Below are 17925 nucleotides of genomic sequence, written 5' to 3' on the forward strand. Positions count from 1 at the left end.
GGGGGGCGAACGTCGTTAGTTAGAGTAGCGCGCCAGCACGAGAGTTTTAATTACGCGGACGTAAGCTCCGCGGAATTCTACGGTGTTTAAGAGAAGCTGAAGAGAAGATGGAGGGGAGGCGTCGAGCCGAAATTGCCGAAAACCGGCGGCGTTACGGTAGAGGAGGAAAGCGGCGCTGGAAGAGGGAGGGTTGGGGCGAAAATGAGAAAAGGGCGGAGGGACCGAAGGGAGACATAGGAAAGAAATAAAATGTTCCTTTTTGAGGCTGCGAGCAATATGGAAATAAAGGTCGGTATCCGTGTAAAAGTTTTAGTGTCACCTCTCTACCTCTCGGTGGGTTTATTGCTCCCCGGAGGACCCCTCCTACCTTCCTTCCTTCCTTCCTTCTTTCTTTCCTTCTTTCTCTCTCTTTCTGGCAGTTGAAGCGCCCTTCCTATTCTTCTCTTGCTCCCTCGCCCCCCTTCTCTCTCACTTTGGCTTCTACTTTGGTTCGGTAGGGACCGACACAGCCGCAGGCAACCCCCTCGACAACCTCCTCTTTTCCTTTTCTTCGTTTTCGTCGCCCTCTTCTTCTTCCGCCCGGACCGCTGATCCTCTTTTTTTTTTCGCCCGGAAAACAACCTTCGGCCGGACTGTTCCTCATCAGGAACGTTATTTTCGCAACGTCCTGACCGATAGTCGCTTTTCGTTTTGTACCGCCGAACGGCGCAAAAACCGCGATATATGTACACAGCTCTCTCTCTCTCCTCCCTTTGTATCACCCGCTGCCGTCCTCTCCTCGTCTCTTTTACCGTACGAGGTCTCAAAAACGTCGACGACGGTGGTCCAGTGTGGCCGGATAACGGCGATTATCCCTCGTGAAAGAACCCGCGCGCATGTAAGTTCCCGGTAATACCATTTAGATTACACGCGATTACGGCTACCGGTGGCAGGGCATCCCTCGGCATGAAATTCAGTCCTTAGGCGCGCCATTACTTCAATTAGCTACTTACGTAGAAACGCAATTTGCGTAGAGGCGATACGTAGAAGTACCACAAAGTTTAATGAGATTCTGACATACACTTAAGCAACATTTTATAGTTACATGGCGGCGGAATTGAACTTGATCGTTGCGCTTGAAATTTCGAAAAAAATTGACCCGAGACGAGAAGAGGCGGGGTTAACCCGTGGGTGTGCGTTCGCGTGCTGGGGCACTCAGGTAACAAGTTCTCTTCTTGCTCACGCGGCGATTACCGTCGTCTTGTAATTTCGTGTACCTTCATTTAATACAATTCCCCGGGATATGTAAGTTCTACATTTAAAGATGTCGTGCATTTTGTAATTTTAAGTTACACGTGTCCCGTTATTAATGAAATTTCACTCTCCGTACATTGACGAAATTATCAGAGGAAAAGGTGCTATTATAGCCCTTGTAGGTATCGCGACTTCCCTTAATATCTCCACTATCAGGTGGCGTATTCTACTGAATTCACTTATGGAATCATTTATTTAATATTCCGCCGTTACGTAATGGCGCTAATATTCCAATAGCCGACCTTTCTTATAACGCATTTTTACTTTTTGAGCACACATTTTCATTTTCAAGCTATAATTTAGTTAGACATACCTCCCCATTCTTCTTCTGAGCGTATTATCACACGAATATATATAAATTTGAGTGTTTTATTCGTTATTTAACATTTCGTTCAACTGTACATATTTCGAGTTACGCAAAGTTAAACAATAGCCTGGCATTTTGGTCTTCTAAGACTTTTTCGAGGTTTTGCGAAATATCGAAATAGTCACTCGATAAATCGATTTTAATCTTACGCTGCTGTCTCATTTTTGAGAAAATCACCCTCCTCTTCCCTTTTTTTCTCTCTCCATTACGCGAGATCGACTCGTTGTATACGAAATGAACGACAATCTGTATCCCGCGATCAATCTTTTACTCCCGGCGGCGCGATCGATAGACGGGATATCGAGCGCGCTAAAATAGCAGTTTTAATCGCGACAAACATTTATCCAGGACCTCGTCATTGTGCTGTTTCAGATACTGAGGGATATCCGGCAAGGTTTAATGCAGCTAGGACGAGACGGACGGGGTCAGCTCCCTGGAGGTAAGTACATCAAGGAATAACCTCCAGCTAGTTGTCGCCTCGTCTCCTCCACGACCTATAACCCGCCCTCCTTGTAGGTGCGCGGAAGACATTCGTGCACGTTGAACAAAACGCGCACGTGCCGGCGCCGGTATGAGAATCGACTCCCAAATGCCTGACACCTCGTACGGTAGCCTCTCACTCTCGCGAGACTCATTTTGAGCATTCGTTTCCTGATGGCTCCCCTCGTAGTCTTTTTCAAGAAATCTCGCTCCCCGTAGCCTCAGCAGCTTTTCGCGATAGAGTGGAAGCGCGCCGGAATGACACCAACGCCTCGCAAAAAGGCGCTTGCAACGAAAAAGAGAAAAGCTTTCGCGTTGTAAAGTTTCGCCCGTGGCTCGCATCGAACGCGAGAAAAGAACGAAATCCGAACGATGCGCGATATAAATCCAAATATAAGAGAAATCGCGCCGCGAGGAAAGCTGAATCGTCGTGTTTGGAAACGCGATCGATAATTGTTACCTACTATTGTTTCGATTATGAAATGTACACTGAAAGAAAAAAGTACTACCGTTCAAGTAATATTTACTTGATCCGAGTGAAATGGTTACTCCAATATTCCTTGGAAAATATTTACTAGAAGTAGAAATATATGATATTTCCTCCGTGTAAATATACATTTTCTTTAATATGTATATATTAAAAGGAATTAAATTCAATATTCATTCGATATTGAGAACATCGGAATTTATTTTCAGAAAATATCCGTTGGACGGAAAGATTAAAATTTAAAAAACTAGGTTTTTCCAATGAAAAAAAAAAGTATTACATACATATATACAAGTATACACTTAAATTCATTAATTAATTTACGAATCAAAGTATTACTGCGTCAAATAAATATTTACTACAAGCTATTAAAATATTTTTCTATTTAAGAAGCTGAAAAACAGGTAATTACGTTTACTTGATTCTAGCATTTTTATTCCGTGCAGGAAATAAAATTTACACGGAAAATAATTAATAAATCAAGTGTAATTCTTGTTTGTTAAAATATCAGTTGCTGTTGCTCGAGAAAAGAAACGCGTGTTTATGGAAATAATAACGTAAGAATTTACGCGACTGGAATAATCGAAGTTGATAAATGCGGCCAATGTGTGTGATTTCGCGTGTTTCAGCATGGGTGGAACATCCTACCGCGAGCTCTATGCTCTTTATTGTCGATTTATCACCACCGCTGTGGTTTTATTTCCTATTCACAAAGGCCGCTGCGGCGTGGCCGCGTCGTGAAGCCCCTCGTACATGCGAACTAATCTTGTTATTGTTAGCGCCCGCCACCTTCATTTCCCAAAACCCTCTTTGCCACTCCTGTCTTCCTTCACACGACTGCGCTTGTAATTCCTAGGTTTCTACGCCGAGGAGATTTGAATTTTCTAAATGTACGATTTAATTTCGGTGACATTGTGTTTGAACACACAATACAGAGTATTGCTCGGCCGTTTGTAATTTCTAACGAAAAGGAGAATTGTATTTTGCGATAATTAACATGTCCGCAAATTGAAAAAGGCAGAATGAAACGTTGACATTCGCAGACGACACGTATATGTACGACGAAGACGCGCGATGTGGAGGTGCTGGTGGTTTAGGCCCCGGACCAGGCGGTCAACACTGGTACGACGAACCACCCTACGAGTCGGATCCCGAAGACTTTCTTATGGGGGCCAGTGGCGGCCCGGTGCCTACCGCGACTATCCAAAATGGAAGGTAATGTTTCCGACAAACTGTGATTCGATCGCGCATGGGATCGTCAACATTAATGAGGAGAACGCGATTGAACCGCAGGGTATGCTTCACGCTGAACCTGAGGCCGGAGAACCGGGGCGAAGGTGTGATCTCTCTTCGAACAGCCGGCGATATCAGCTTGCCGCGCGATCGTTCGAGGAAAGGTGCGACGTCGACGATGCGAGGTCTCATCGTTCCTCAGGGTCACAATAATCCGCCGACGATTATACCCCTGACACACTCGAGGGCCTCTCGTGAGAGCGGAGATTACGCAAGTAGCGACGTGCAGGTAAGTCCAACGGCTGCTACCGTCTATCGTGTCGCGAGCGGCGGAACATTTGAATCTCGAACCAGGATAATAATCGCGCGATTCGGCTGACTCGAGATCGTTCCGCCGCTCGAGATTAACGAATCACAAGTAAGTCACGAAGCTATTATCGCGCTCAATGTCGAAGTATCGCCGTTAGATCGCAGCGGAATTACATTAGTCACTAGTGTTGTGTACCACATGTGCCGCCCTGCACGTTCGTTCATGGGAAGGGGGAGACCTTCTCTCGCCGGCCTACGTCACGGCGTGATTTATTTAATTTTGGGGCTGCAGAGTGTGAGCTCGAGACTGTCGACTGTGTCGGTGGACACGAGTAGGAGCGACCAGCCACCTCCGGTGGCGGGCGCGCGCCATCCAGCCGACCGGCCGGAGCACCACCACGAGCACCGTCACAACCATCGCCACCATCATCACGAACATCACCATTCGGTCTCACCCCGACCCAATCAGCGTCACCCCGCCACCACTAGCACGACCGTTACCGCCAACACCGCCGACGCAACGTCACCGCAAAGCAACGCGCAACGTCGCCCGGTTCCCAGATATGTTCGTATTTGCGAATCTATGGATTACGTAGATCTCACCCCCTCATCATCTCGACCGGTTTCCACACTACTAACCCACTTCTCCACGCGTGACGCGTGCGCTCAGTCCATTACGTATGTATACCGGTCGGGCGTCTTCGAAACGGCAGATTACACGAGCGGCGTATGGTGCCGACGCACTCGTGAATATGCATTTTTCGCCCCGCTTTACGGGAGAACGCGATTTCCGTGGTTCTCTACTAGAGTAACGAATCCAGCCAGCTGCGGCTGGCACGTTTGAGAAAGAGAGACTCAGTTCATCGAGGCCACTCGATCCATCCGTCGGCCGGACAATGGGATCCCGCGATTTGCGGATTGTCGGCACGGTCGCTTCCTCCGAGCAAACGCTTTTCTTCATCGACTTTATGACAATCGGCGTCCACGATTGTACGTCGTTCCGTTTCGATCATCGCGAGAAATCATATTTCTCTGACTCGTCCGACGAGTAGGACGTAATGCATGTTTAACAATTAGACTGCCAGTTTCGTGACGTGAGCAACCGTGTATACAGTCGAAACAAACGATGCATTCAATGAAAGGGTGATGGTATCTATTTCTACCCTATCTCTTGTGTTATTTAATGTAATTTATTCTTGAAAATCTGATATAATAACAACCGTTATTATGCATGGCTTGTTTTTCAATATGTCACGGAAAATCTATGTAAGTTCGATCATTTTATAAAACAAGCACAGTGAAACGTTTTGTGTTAAATTTAACGCATTTCCTAAAACCGGTCCGTACAAATTTTTACGTTAATTAAACACAGCGAATATGTTGACAAATATTACGTCAAAAATTAACACAAAATTAATATCTACATCTATATGTTAATCGACATTAAAGTATAAAATATGTTATTTTAACATTTACACATATTGAATATCGACTCAACATAAAATATTGAAATAACATACTTAAACATAATATGTTAAATTAAAACACGGACATTTTAATTAGAAATTTAACACAAACAAGGACCGATTTTAACACGAGTACAAAATATTTTTTACCGTGTGCAATGTTTATTTTTTTTTTTTACATTAAAATATATTGTGTACAAATGATATTTTTTCGTTTCCACGTTTAATATCTCTGTATATAGTTCATAAAATTATTCCTATTTCGTTTATTAAAACCCTCGCTTATAAATGGGTGACAACAGTCTAAGTGTTAATGTCAACCTGGATATTAAAAATTACGAGATGGAGATGTGTGTCCAATTTTCCAAAAATACGAGATCTCCTTTTTGCATGATCTCGCAGTGCATAATTCTGGAAATGTCGTAGAAAATAGTAGAGAAAGCTCGAAGGTGTCGGGAAAGATCGATACTTAAAGAATTCACGACCTCGTTAGTCGATTTATCTCTTAACTACAGTTGAATCGCGATAGCCGAGCATTATAATAATCGGGCTTGACGTTCGAGCGAAAACCCTAGGACCTCATAATCTGATCATAACAGCAGAATAAGGTGCCTCATTTCCTGCTCTGACGCCCACACAGCACTGACAGCCTCTATATGTATAAATAATACTCACACACTGACACGCCAATATTAAGTATATCACTAACTCATCTAGACCGGCGTAGCCTGCATACGCTATTTATTTCTCATGTAACACGCAACTCCCCCCTTCTACTAATATACATATATCGAATGTAACGTAAGGGATTAACATGACGTAACTCTTGTGTATTTAACCCCGTGTACATTTGCTGCTATTCTTTAGCTTCTTACCATGCGAGGGCTATCTCGAGAAGATTTTCCAGTCGTGTTGCAAAAGGACTCTCTCAACACTTTCCAAATATTTCAAGGAGAACTTATAATATTAAAAAAATAAACAAAGAGATTTTGGCCATACCTCGTGACATGTTTGACTTGTTACAATGCTGACAAATGTACAATTAGATGACACATCTATATTATATATAGACATCAGATAGTATTACTACTGGGAAAAAATCTGGACCAAGAAAGAAATATTCAAAATTGCACATTTTCGTACGTAACGATTGAATATATATTAAATAAGAGGAACATCTACTTCTGTATGATCGTGCGTTACAAATCGGAAAGATTCTTGATAGCCCTCGCACTTGCACGTACGGTAAAATATCTTTTAGAATCGGTACTGTGTGCCTCCCATCTGCTATTTATCATTGGTGACAATATTGCATATTCGGGTGATATATCCATAACTCTCATCTAAAAACACCAGCGCGCTATTAGACCCATCATAGTGTCCGCTTTTCCCTTCATTGCGCCATTAGAGTCGTCTCTGCGAGTATCAACGTTTTAGAGCCGGAGTAGCGGCGAGGAGGGACTGTCGCCGAGCCAGAGCAGCGACTACGAGGATCAAGAAGAACTCGAGAATCAACACTCGGCCGCCGTGCACACAGTACGTGACATATGAGAACGTTCAGTTTATCCGTTTGCGCTGTTTCTCCCTTCGCCGTTTCTGCGTACTCGTACGCAGCCTCTCGATCACCATTACGCGAAGGACGCGCAAGAGCGAACGATGTCCAAGCAACGCAATAACCGAGAAAAATACAGCAAACCCGACGATTAGTAGAATCGCGAAATATCGCTTCTTCCTCCTCTCGCTCCTACGTTTGATCATGCGGAGATATCTTCCTAAATTTTTCGCGCAAACGGCATTACAAAATATTTCCCGCTTCGACGCCTGCGTTTTGAGAGCAATGAACAAATCGAAATTTTGTGAGAGTATTCATTGTTGTCCATCGTTATTAATAGACGAGTAATCTCACGAAATAATTACGGATCTCGTTTGGAAACCTCGAGTGTCGCGCACAGTTACGTTGTCGATTTCCCGTCGCAACTTTGGTCGTATGGTCAGTCACAAAAAAGTTGTAACATTTTCGTACGCGTTTATTTTTGTACACATTAATAAATGATGATTATAATTTTTTTTTTATTTTAGGACGCATTCCGCGTCCAATAGGAGAATTTGTTTTTCAATCATTCTCAGCAGATACGTTTTTTTTTTTACTATTGGATACGAAATTGCGAAATTCATCAGAAAAAGTGTCGCAATTGACCATACATCTTAATGAGCATGTTCGTTATTGGGCTAACACGCTGTTATATCGACGTGTAACATGCGATTTTTCACATACACGAGTGTAACATCGATTCGCCGCTATTGCGTGTGCAACGTATGAATGGAGGATCGCGTCGCGTTCTAACGGATCAGATAGCAATCGATGCGCGCGAAATTGGTAAGCTCGATTCTAATCCTGAACACGCGTATTGATTTAACGCTTCTCTTCGCGCCATTTATCCATTCCGTTCCGTTGACGCAACTCTGTGTGTGTGATGTTCCAGCGTCGCGAAAAATACGTAAGCTAATACGAAGCGAAATCTCGCCTCCAACATGCTCACGAAATTATACAGTCATAACATGTTGCGCTCTCTCTCTCCCAACCGACAAGTCGATGTCAGCGCGCACATTAGGGGCGAGAAGAGGATCGTGTGTCTTTACCAAAGCCTCTAATCAGAAACGCGAGACAATTGTCTTTTATTTTCATCCAGCTGCGAGTTCGAAGAGTTACGTGAAAAATTTCATCTGTGAAAATATGTTTCGCGAAGGACCGATCGTGAGGCCGAGAGACATACGCCATGAAATATACTACATTCACTTCCTTAACTCGCTGAAGATGGCCTAAAAATAGGGACTGAAACATTTAACGTGCCTAATTTATGTTAATTTTAATTCGACTAATGAACAATTAAATTGATTTAAATTACGTTTTACTTGCCCGTCATTGTTATTATTTTTCTGTATTGTAACCATATGTTCGTAAAGACATTATTTCAGTAAGAGAATAAACTTGTTGTATTAAGGCAAATTCATGGGGCGCATACAAGGTATCAGCATAGATAAATTTAGTAATAGAACAAAAAAATGCCATTTTGCGTAGAGGACTTTTTTGTTCAATCCGTTCGGACACCCTATATATCAACTTGTCCTTCGTGGCTTAATAATTTAATTTCGGAAGACGTGTAGCGGGACAGTTTTCGCGATCGCTCCGTACGACATTCCAGGGCGTCATAAATGCATTATTGCTCGGAGATCCTTATTTCACATAGCTCCTCGATTTAATTAACGCGGCGCTCTTTTCTCGATGCATTCGATGGGGCACGTATTCTCGGCGCGCCGCTGTTCTCCAAAACTCAATTAAAATTTCCAGTCGGAGGCCAGCGCGCTGCTGGAGGGCGACGCCAGGGCGGGAATCGCCGGTCGAGCGAGGAATTTGAGGCACGACGTGCAGCGAAAGATCTCGAGGCTGCGCCAAGACCGCGCGTCCTCGGAAGCTTTCCCGTGCAGCGCGAGCAGCGTCGAGAGTCTCCCGAGCGGAAGCGGCTCCAGCACGCAGGCATTGGTCCGCGCAGGAAGCAATCACAGCTCGATATCCTGCGAGGACCGGGATGCCATCAGCCCGACGTCCATCGGCCCGGTTCTCTGCAGAGCGAGAGCGCTGGTGGACTACACTCCTAGCCCGTACGACAAGGACGCGTTAAAGTTCAAGGTCCGTAACAATTGACTTACGTCAAAACGGCGACCACGGCGTCTTTTGTTCAAAGTCACTCGATAAGGGCGACGCAAGAATGATGCCGCCACGGTTGTTTCCAGAAAGGGGACGTAATCGATGTGGTGCAGATGAACAAGAGCGGACTGTGGAAGGGCGTCGTGCACAACAGGATAGGCCACTTCAAGTTCATAAACGTCGAGATACTGAACGACAGGGTGCCCAGGCGGGGAGAGCCGGAGCGGGGCAAGTGGGGTCAGAGATACAGGCAGAAGCCGGGCTCCGTTCAAGAGCTCTTGCAGCGAATGAATCTTCAGGTAGAGAGCAATATCTCGCCGCGGCTCGAACAAACTGATTCGCATTTGCATGGCGTCGAATGCAAAGTAGAGAACCTGCTTTTATACGTTTCTTTATTCGGTGTCGCGCCTTCTCCTTTCGCCCCGCGAACGTTCGCATCGGCTTTCCAACTTATACAACTCGCGGGTTCCGCAGACCATGACGTTTTGTTCGATCTCCCCCTTTCTCTCCCTCCGTTTATCGCTCCTTGCCTCCGCCTTGCTCATTTTTATCCTCACCTACACCCATATATTCCCGGGAGTTCCTTCCTTCCTTTACCTTCTCTCTTTCGATCGTTCATTCTCTCTCCGACCAACGTTCGATTTATACCGAGTACCAAGACAGGTCATTGAATATTTTTCTTAACCGCGGATATGAAAGATTAAAATAATAAGGACGGCCAAGATATTTACGGCATTGGTTGAATTTCTTTAGTATAGAGTTTTATTTTCTAATAAATTTTCATTTCACTTCATCTTGATAGACACGTTGCTCAAGCTCGCTAAATTTCGTATCGAGTGTTAAGAACAATTTCTTATTGCCTAGCATAAATTCGCGACGGAATTCACACAGTTGAAAGTGTATCCCGTCGACGTAATTGTGGAACGTCCCGTACAGCATTGCGATTCGGCACGAGATAAGGGACTCGATCATGATTCACTGTCGAACGTTCAAGAGTCTCGTACCGAGCGAAGGGGTAGGGAACAAAATGGTAGGAGCCACTGTCCCGGAAACGTCGATTCGAAAAGCCGTATCACTTAATTAAGCCAGCCACTATGATCGATCGTTTAATGAGCACCGTCAGATTTCTCTCGACGTTCCGGTATACACTTGATTGAAGTTCTAAATGTGCGACTTACATTTTTTCTTCTCTTGCATTTCGCACGACAGTACAGTCTTAAAACGTTCCGAAAATGCTATTTCGGCTCCTTTAAATCAACTCACGTTACAGCCATCGCATTAAATCGAACTTGCCGTTCAAAGATTTGCGCACGCTTTCATTACGTGCATTTCGCGACAGGGGGAAAAAAATATATTTTCGGCGCATGGATTATAGTTCCCCGACAAATCAGATTTTGTTCCACACAGGTATATATATTTACAATGAAGCATTAAACGCAACGAATCGGCGTAAATCTTTTGAGCTTTCTAACCTTAGTGCAAGTCGTTAACTTGGAGAAAAAATTCTCTCCGTATTCCGAAAATGTGTTCTCCAAGATTACATCGTTTTCAGTGCGTTTCCCGATGAAAGCGCGTCGAGGTGCGCGTGGGGTACCGCTGTCGTGCGAAATTCGTTGTTGCGAGTAACTATTCAAGGCTCCGTTAAGGTAGAAACAGTATCTCAAAGATGAATGTTACGCGCAGGAACATATTCCAGTTTTTGTGCTGAACGGATACGAGGATCTGGAGCTCTTCAGGGAGTTAGAGGCGGCGGATCTGGACTATTTGCGTATACATCAGCCCGAGCATCGCGCCAAGATACTCACTGCCGTGCAGCTCTTGCACGATCTGCAGTGTGAGTATATGCTACATATTCACGTTTCCCACAAGCCCTTTTCATCATCGTCTCCCCCACGTGTGTCGAGTTACAATTAGTATGCGCGTCTTCGAAAAAAAGATCCGCCGTAATTTCCTTCGAGACGAAAATAATCTTCTCTCTCCTCCGTTATCATAGCACAAAGAACAATTAAGAGCGTAATAATCTCGTAACCCAAGCGCATCCTTAAGAGCCCCGCGAAAAGATAAAAATAAGAAGTTACGAAACTTCATTTTTCGACCTTCCGCCCGTTTTTATTCGCCGGGAGATAAAAATTTATGGAGATAGCGTGCTCCGGAGAAACGCGTCGCGTGCAGATAACAATATAATAATAATGTACGTGCGCGAAATGCTAACTCGAAACTTCGCTATCAAAATCCGCTAATTGTTACCGGCGCGCGCTTTTATCGAATAATTGGCCGCATTAATAACAAACTCTCCCATCATTCATCATGACGTGGGAATCGTGTTTTGATCAGCCACGAGATCTCACGCGGCCTTTTTCCTCCTGTCCTTACAGCGGGCAGCGAGGGCGACCTGGCCTCGAGTTCAGAGGGCGACGAGGTCAACCGTCTGGTCTTAACCTCCGGCCAGACGTCCGGCCACTGTTCTCCCTTTAACCGACGCCAGTTCCCGCGGGACTCGGGCTGCTACGACGCGCACAAGAATACGACCAGTCGGCGGACCATCAGCCCGGAATCAACGACCACGTCGGCGAAGGTGTCGAGGGAGAACAATCTGGACGGCGCGACGTCGGCGGCCGCGAAGAACGCTGCCGGCGCGGTCGCCGCGGAGGGCGCGGACCCGAAGGATGACTTCCATCCTAACATACCGATCGCGAGCGCGAGCCAGAAGGAAGCTCAGTTCGAGAAGTCGCCGTTGCTGCGCAGCGGCAACGTGCGTTTCATCGCGAAGAGGGGCAACTTCGGCGAGACGGTGGTGATCGAGGACGCCTGCGAGGCCGGCCAGAAACTCGCCGGCATGGTCAAGTACGTGGTGGGCGGTAGCAGCGACCTCGAGGCCGCCGGCAACGTCACCGGCCTCGGCCAACGCGGCTGTCTCAGCGAGAAGTCCAGCGACTCCGGCGTCAGCTCGTCCAGCATCAGCTCGGCGCCGCCGCCGCGGGACAAGGTGCTCGCTTCCGCTAGCGCCGCGTCCGACTCGCCGACCAAGAATTTCGGTAGCTTTACCAGGGCGTCGCCGACCTCCCAAGGTGGCAGCAAGGGTCATGACGGGGGTTACCAATGAGAGAGGCAGATCGGGTCGACGAGTCGCGGCGCGACTCTGAGCGCGAGACTGAAGACGGCGGAGGTAAGGGAGTCGCGTGATTGACGCAGGAGACTTTGCTTCGACTTCGGGGTCCATACAGAGAAAAAGATCTCTTTGGATTTAATCAAATTTCTTTCATTGAAATTAATTTCTCTCTTGGAATGGGGCAAACAAACGGATGTTTGATTCAGAAAATAGGTCAAACAGGAAAACAGTATCTTTACGTCGGATGACATATTTCTTTTTTTTTTTTTCATGCAAGTATTACAGTGGTTGTCAATCAATTATTTAAATGAAGTAACATTACGCCGGAAAAATATTAACTCTCTAATGGCAAAGTGGTTTTTTTCAGAGCGTTTTTCCAAGTGTGTTTTACTACAATTATTTGAAGTCGGCTAGTAAACTTGATTTTTTTCATCTATAAATAAACTGAGGATGAAGTTTTATATTATTATTTATTTCTTTTATCTATGTTGTGTATTAATTGGATGAAAAATGAACAAAATGGACTCCAACCTTACCACCGGTAAAAACTTCTTTATTTCAGTAGAACAATATTTAATATGCAACGAATAATTTTTTTTTTTTTTTTTTTGGAAAACCAAATATCATTTCCTCCAAATAATACTGTTTTTGTCTATCAAACAACACGATTTATTCTATTGAAACAACATTTTCATTCCGACAAAATGATATTTGATATTAAATTACGTTGTTTATATCAAGCAAACACGTATACAAAATCCAAAGAAACTTTTTTACCGTGTACGATTCTAATTTGGGATCGACTCGAGATTCGCTCGAGACTCGGCGAGACTCACACGTGACTCTCGAATCGGAGCACGGCAGGTTTCTTCCATTCCGAAAAAGCAATTGTCGGTATTTACCGCCTCATGTCATCTCGGCCCCAGCGAGCGGTACGCAAAAGCAATATCTCATTTCTCGTTATTGTTGTCGAAGGAGCGCCGCGGATTTCGCTTCGTTTGATCATTCTCGTCACGAGCGCGGGAGAAAGGTGCGCAACGACGCGGACGGAAATTCTAATATCTCTCGACGCGGCCCGATATTAATGTCGGGGGAACATTTTGTTATTCCGCATCTCGCATATTTGGACGCGGCGGGAAGAACTGAGGCAAGAATCACGCGAAACGAGCGAAATTCCAGCAGTTGTAACGAGGGCTCCCCGGGGAGAGAGAGGTTTCCTCTTCGCGTTCGGCTCGCAGCGAGAGGCGCATTCGACGAGTATGGAGCGAGGTCGAGCAGAAAATGACGTCACTGCCGGTCATCCTCGCGATGTTACGCACCGTTCGGAGCGACGGTCTCATCGCGCGCCTACGTAATCGTGCATAATAAATAATAAGCGAATACTATATGTGATACGGTAGCAATATATACGATCGATTAAAACGAGTAGGTAGAGAGAGAGAGAGAGAGAGAGAGAAAGAAAAGAAAACGCGCTACTCACGTTCTATTCGCGTGGAGAAAAATAAAAGGAAGAGAGAGAATGGATAATAAAGACGCGCGCCTGTTAGTTTTGATTTCGATTTTATCTGTCGGTTTCATCTTTGCCAGCAACGACCCCCGCTATTAATCAATCACTGCGAAGTATCGTGTATAGTTCGTCCGCTACGAGCTCGTTAAAAACTGCCAACGCCATCGAGTCCCGTCTCTCTCACACGCGTGCGGGACGATTCTTATATCCCGTGTATCTTTAAACTCTCCGCACGTTCGATCGATCTTATCGCCGGAAGAACGTGTGCGAACGAATCGCCGGGACAGTTATGAATTGTCTCGACGACGCCCGAGACGAATTTCCGCTTAGTAGCGCGAATATCCACCTTATATCCGGTGATACAGACGGATTACATTCGGATCACAGGATGCCTTACGAGCGTTTTTTACTTACTTAGCTTATTTACGCGATGCGTGCAGTCACACACGGAAGGGGTATCGCCTTTTTTACTTTTTCCGTATAATTTTTCTACGAAGAGAAATTCCCGCGAAGGAACTCGGCACCGATTAAAGAAAGAGAGATGAAACACTCGAACTTTGCTTTTACTACGATCGACAATCCCCATCGTCGATGCGACTACGTCAGTTCTTCGACACGATGGTAAAAACCTGTACATGTGTATATTGACCACGCCGCGCGCAGAGGAGGAACGTGTTGAAAGTTACAGAGATTTTGTATGTACATAGAGATTATTATAGTAACGATGTAACGATGTTTTGTATTGATCTTGCCCGTTTGCCAAAACTTAAGACTAGACTATATCGATATATATATAGTACCGTTGGATCTTATGTACATCTCTTGTATAGTGTAAAATCGTAGATGAATTTACGAGACGCGGGGGCGCGCAATCAGGAGAAAGGGCTGCGGGAACAGATATGGGCAGAGTCGAGGAGAGCCCGACGGATAATAATAATAAGTGATAAGTTTTCACTGTTACGAGAAGCGTTGTTATTAATTGTAAGACACGTGGAGAGGAGCGAGCGCGCACCCCGACAAACCGTATAGCCGCGCGGTTACACTCTCCGCGGTACGTTGCGCTCAAGTCATTGCGCGTAACAGTTATCGCGCAATTGTCGTAAATTAAAAAGAAATCGCCGCCAGACTCTCGCGTCCCCCGAGGTGCGACAATCGCTTCACACCTTTTACACCACGTCGTCATCTACGTAAAGTAGGATCGCGTAGGTGCTTCTTCTACAAATATCGTCCGCCGCGCTTATAATCGCATCACGGAGGGAAGCGAATTGGAGGAAGACGAGGAGGGAGGATACGAGCCGGTCAGAAGTCGGCTGCGCTTAGCTCGCGAGTTGCTTCCATCGATCAACGCGACACGCTCAATCGCGGCGCGTAATTTCGCGATCGAGAGCTTTCTCACGATCTCGAGAACGAGATTTCATTCGCGTGCGGTCCGCCAGAGTGGGCCGGTTTTTTCTTTCTTTTTTTTTTTCATCGAAAGATGCCGAGAGGGAGGACGCTAACTGACACGTCGGTCTCGGTGACGTCTGCTAGTTTATCCGTTCCATCGAGAGTAATAATACGTGTAGTGGACGATTATTATTACGAGAGAAAGAGCGAAATGGTATGGAGAAGAGATGCTTGCGTGCGAGAAAGAGAGTGAGTGAGTGAGAGAGCGAGAGGGACATACGAGGCGATGTTGAAAATTAGTAAACGAGTTTATGAGAGTACGAATATAGACACGATAGTGATTTTATTAGCTCGGGAAATTACGCAGCATTCGATGTAAAGTAAATTCATTCTAATCGTAGACCCAAGGCGCAGTAATCGCAATAGATAATTTAAGCGAACGAACTTTCGAAGGGAGTGGAAGAACCGACGCGTTTGAAGAAGACTGTCGCAGCGAGAGAGAGAGAGAGCGCGCTCTTCGAGACGAAGCGATCGGTAAAGACTCGATCGAGGGAGGAAGGCGCTCAGGGTCGCCGAGTTGCTAGCGAAGGAAATTCAGCGTTTACGTAGCGGTCTAGTCCATTTTTCTCGCGTGGTTAACAAACGACAGGATATATAATGTACATAAAGTAAAGGAAATGAGTAAAACGAAGCGAAAATGCAGATTCTAGAGAGAGAGAGAGAGAGAGAGAGCACGGCGGTCGCGACTAGCGCGCGTCTCGCTGGACCTTTTTATAAGCTGATTTTGTATTTATTAGTTAATTGCGGGGTTTATATAGATGATCATCGACACGAATCAACACACATAATTCTTATCGTCTCTCGGTTCTCGTATGGTTTCCAGCGATAAGTGTTAATTTATTGACTGTGAATAGAAATAAACGATGGAAGATTCAAACGTGTCCTCGTGTCGTGCGTACCTCATTTCCCGATGTATGCCTCGGTAAACTTCGTCTGATTGTCCCCCGGCGAAGAAGCAGCTGCGTCGCGAACGGTAAGTGCTTCATTAAGGTAGTGCGCCTATATACTATAATCTTTTAATTGAAACAATTGATACGCACGCGTATCACCTCGTGGGGAATATTCGTAATTAACCTCGCGTCGATAACGTCCTCAGTCTGTTGTGCACGAAAAAATATTATAAATTACCACAACATTTTATAATGTTGGATCATATTGGAATTATAATTGAAATTATGTATTTTTAGTGACGTATTTCATGGTCAAATATTATTATAAAATTTTGTGGTAATTTTTACCACGAATAAAAGGACGTGTTCTAATTGTTTTGGAAGAGCACAATAATTGAATGTTAATGTTTCGATAAATCAAACATTACATGAAATTATACAAAAAAAAGAAGGTCACTCTCATTCAAAATAATATCGTGTCCAATGAACGTCTTAGCGCATCATTACGTTACGTTGATAAAGTTACTGACCAAATCGCAATTGTTGAATCAATTGATGGCTCACAATTACAACAACAACAATGTGTTCAATGGACTAAACGCTTGAAAAAAACGTTTAAATAAAATTTCGTTGATTCTATTACTTTTTTTTTCACTGTAGAAAAATCCGAGAAAAGAAATAAGAGATCTTTGCAGATCTGCATCTTTGATATCTCTTTGATATCTCTATCTTGAAATCTTGAAATTTGTCTCCAAGTTACGATCTACAATAAGTGCTCCAAGCCTTAAGAAATTGACCAATTATAGTCACGAATATGAGGAGAATAATCTCGACTGTGATTGGTCAACCTCTCAAAGTCTAAACTCTCATTGTAGACCCCGCTGAAGAAATTTCATTCCGGACTACGTTGACTACGTTCAGATATTTTAGTCTATCGATTCGTAAACGAGTTTTCCGCGCCCTCCGTCGCGTTGCAGTGTATTTTAAGAAGTCCCGCGACACTATGTGCAACGACCGCCCCACACGCACATACTGAATTAATTAGAAAGGCAAATCGCGCTCGCTTGAAACAATGCAAAACGCGTATAAGACGATGGCGGCGCGTCCCGCCGTTCTTGCGGCCGTGTTCCGCGGAATACTCGCGCAAATGGAATAATTAGACGCTTCTTGCTCGATTAACGAGCTCCGCTCGACAGTAAGCGTTACGATGTCGTTTCATAAGTACGCGACACCTCCTTTCCTCTCGCCGGCTTTAACGCTGCCACGTGGGGCCATTAGCGGGAGGAAGTTCCGAGTGACGGACGACTTCGCGTCCGCTGCTAGTAACTCCGCGAAGCTCGCAAACTTTGCGCTTTGGTTATCTGCCGTTACTTGGCAAGATCCTCTTATTTAACTATCTTCCTACTCGCTGTTGCTCGTAATTGTGGAAACTCACACAGCGATCTCTCGCCGGACGAGCAGTACGGACAGTCCGACGCAATGTGACGATCGTTAATCCTTCAACGCTTTCTGGACGCATCGAACGTCGTCGGACCACACTCTTGCTTGTGTATCGACCCTACATTAGGCAGCGGCTGCCATATCAATGTTTCTACGTTATCCGTGATAATCTCCGAAAGAGAAACGACGCAG

At 45.1% G+C, this 17925-nt stretch overlaps 1 protein-coding gene across 5 annotated transcripts in view; it reads left to right on the forward strand.

Moving 5' to 3' along the window:
• LOC106749846 (SAM and SH3 domain-containing protein 1-like) overlaps window positions 1-17925 on the forward strand; it is a 335009-nt gene that overhangs the window by 308011 nt on the left and 9073 nt on the right. For 3 of the 5 annotated variants that reach the window (XM_014629704.1, XM_014629702.1, XM_014629703.1), the window contains 9 exons: window positions 2033-2099; window positions 3671-3842; window positions 3921-4149; window positions 4462-4734; window positions 7073-7171; window positions 8985-9323; window positions 9428-9640; window positions 11025-11175; window positions 11717-16267. In XM_014629704.1, coding sequence (XP_014485190.1) covers window positions 2033-2099; window positions 3671-3842; window positions 3921-4149; window positions 4462-4734; window positions 7073-7171; window positions 8985-9323; window positions 9428-9640; window positions 11025-11175; window positions 11717-12444 — 2271 coding nt within the window. In that variant the 3' untranslated portion in view covers window positions 12445-16267. Of the gene's footprint in view, window positions 1-2032; window positions 2100-3670; window positions 3843-3920; window positions 4150-4461; window positions 4735-7072; window positions 7172-8984; window positions 9324-9427; window positions 9641-11024; window positions 11176-11716; window positions 16268-17925 lie in introns of those variants that run through there. The other 2 variants (XR_001374885.1, XM_014629705.1) reach the window with 2 other exon arrangements.

Source organism: Dinoponera quadriceps, unplaced genomic scaffold, assembly GCF_001313825.1.
Source record: "Dinoponera quadriceps isolate SergipeBrazil2010 unplaced genomic scaffold, ASM131382v1 scaffold4498, whole genome shotgun sequence".
In the NCBI taxonomy this organism is placed as follows: domain Eukaryota; kingdom Metazoa; phylum Arthropoda; class Insecta; order Hymenoptera; family Formicidae; genus Dinoponera; species Dinoponera quadriceps.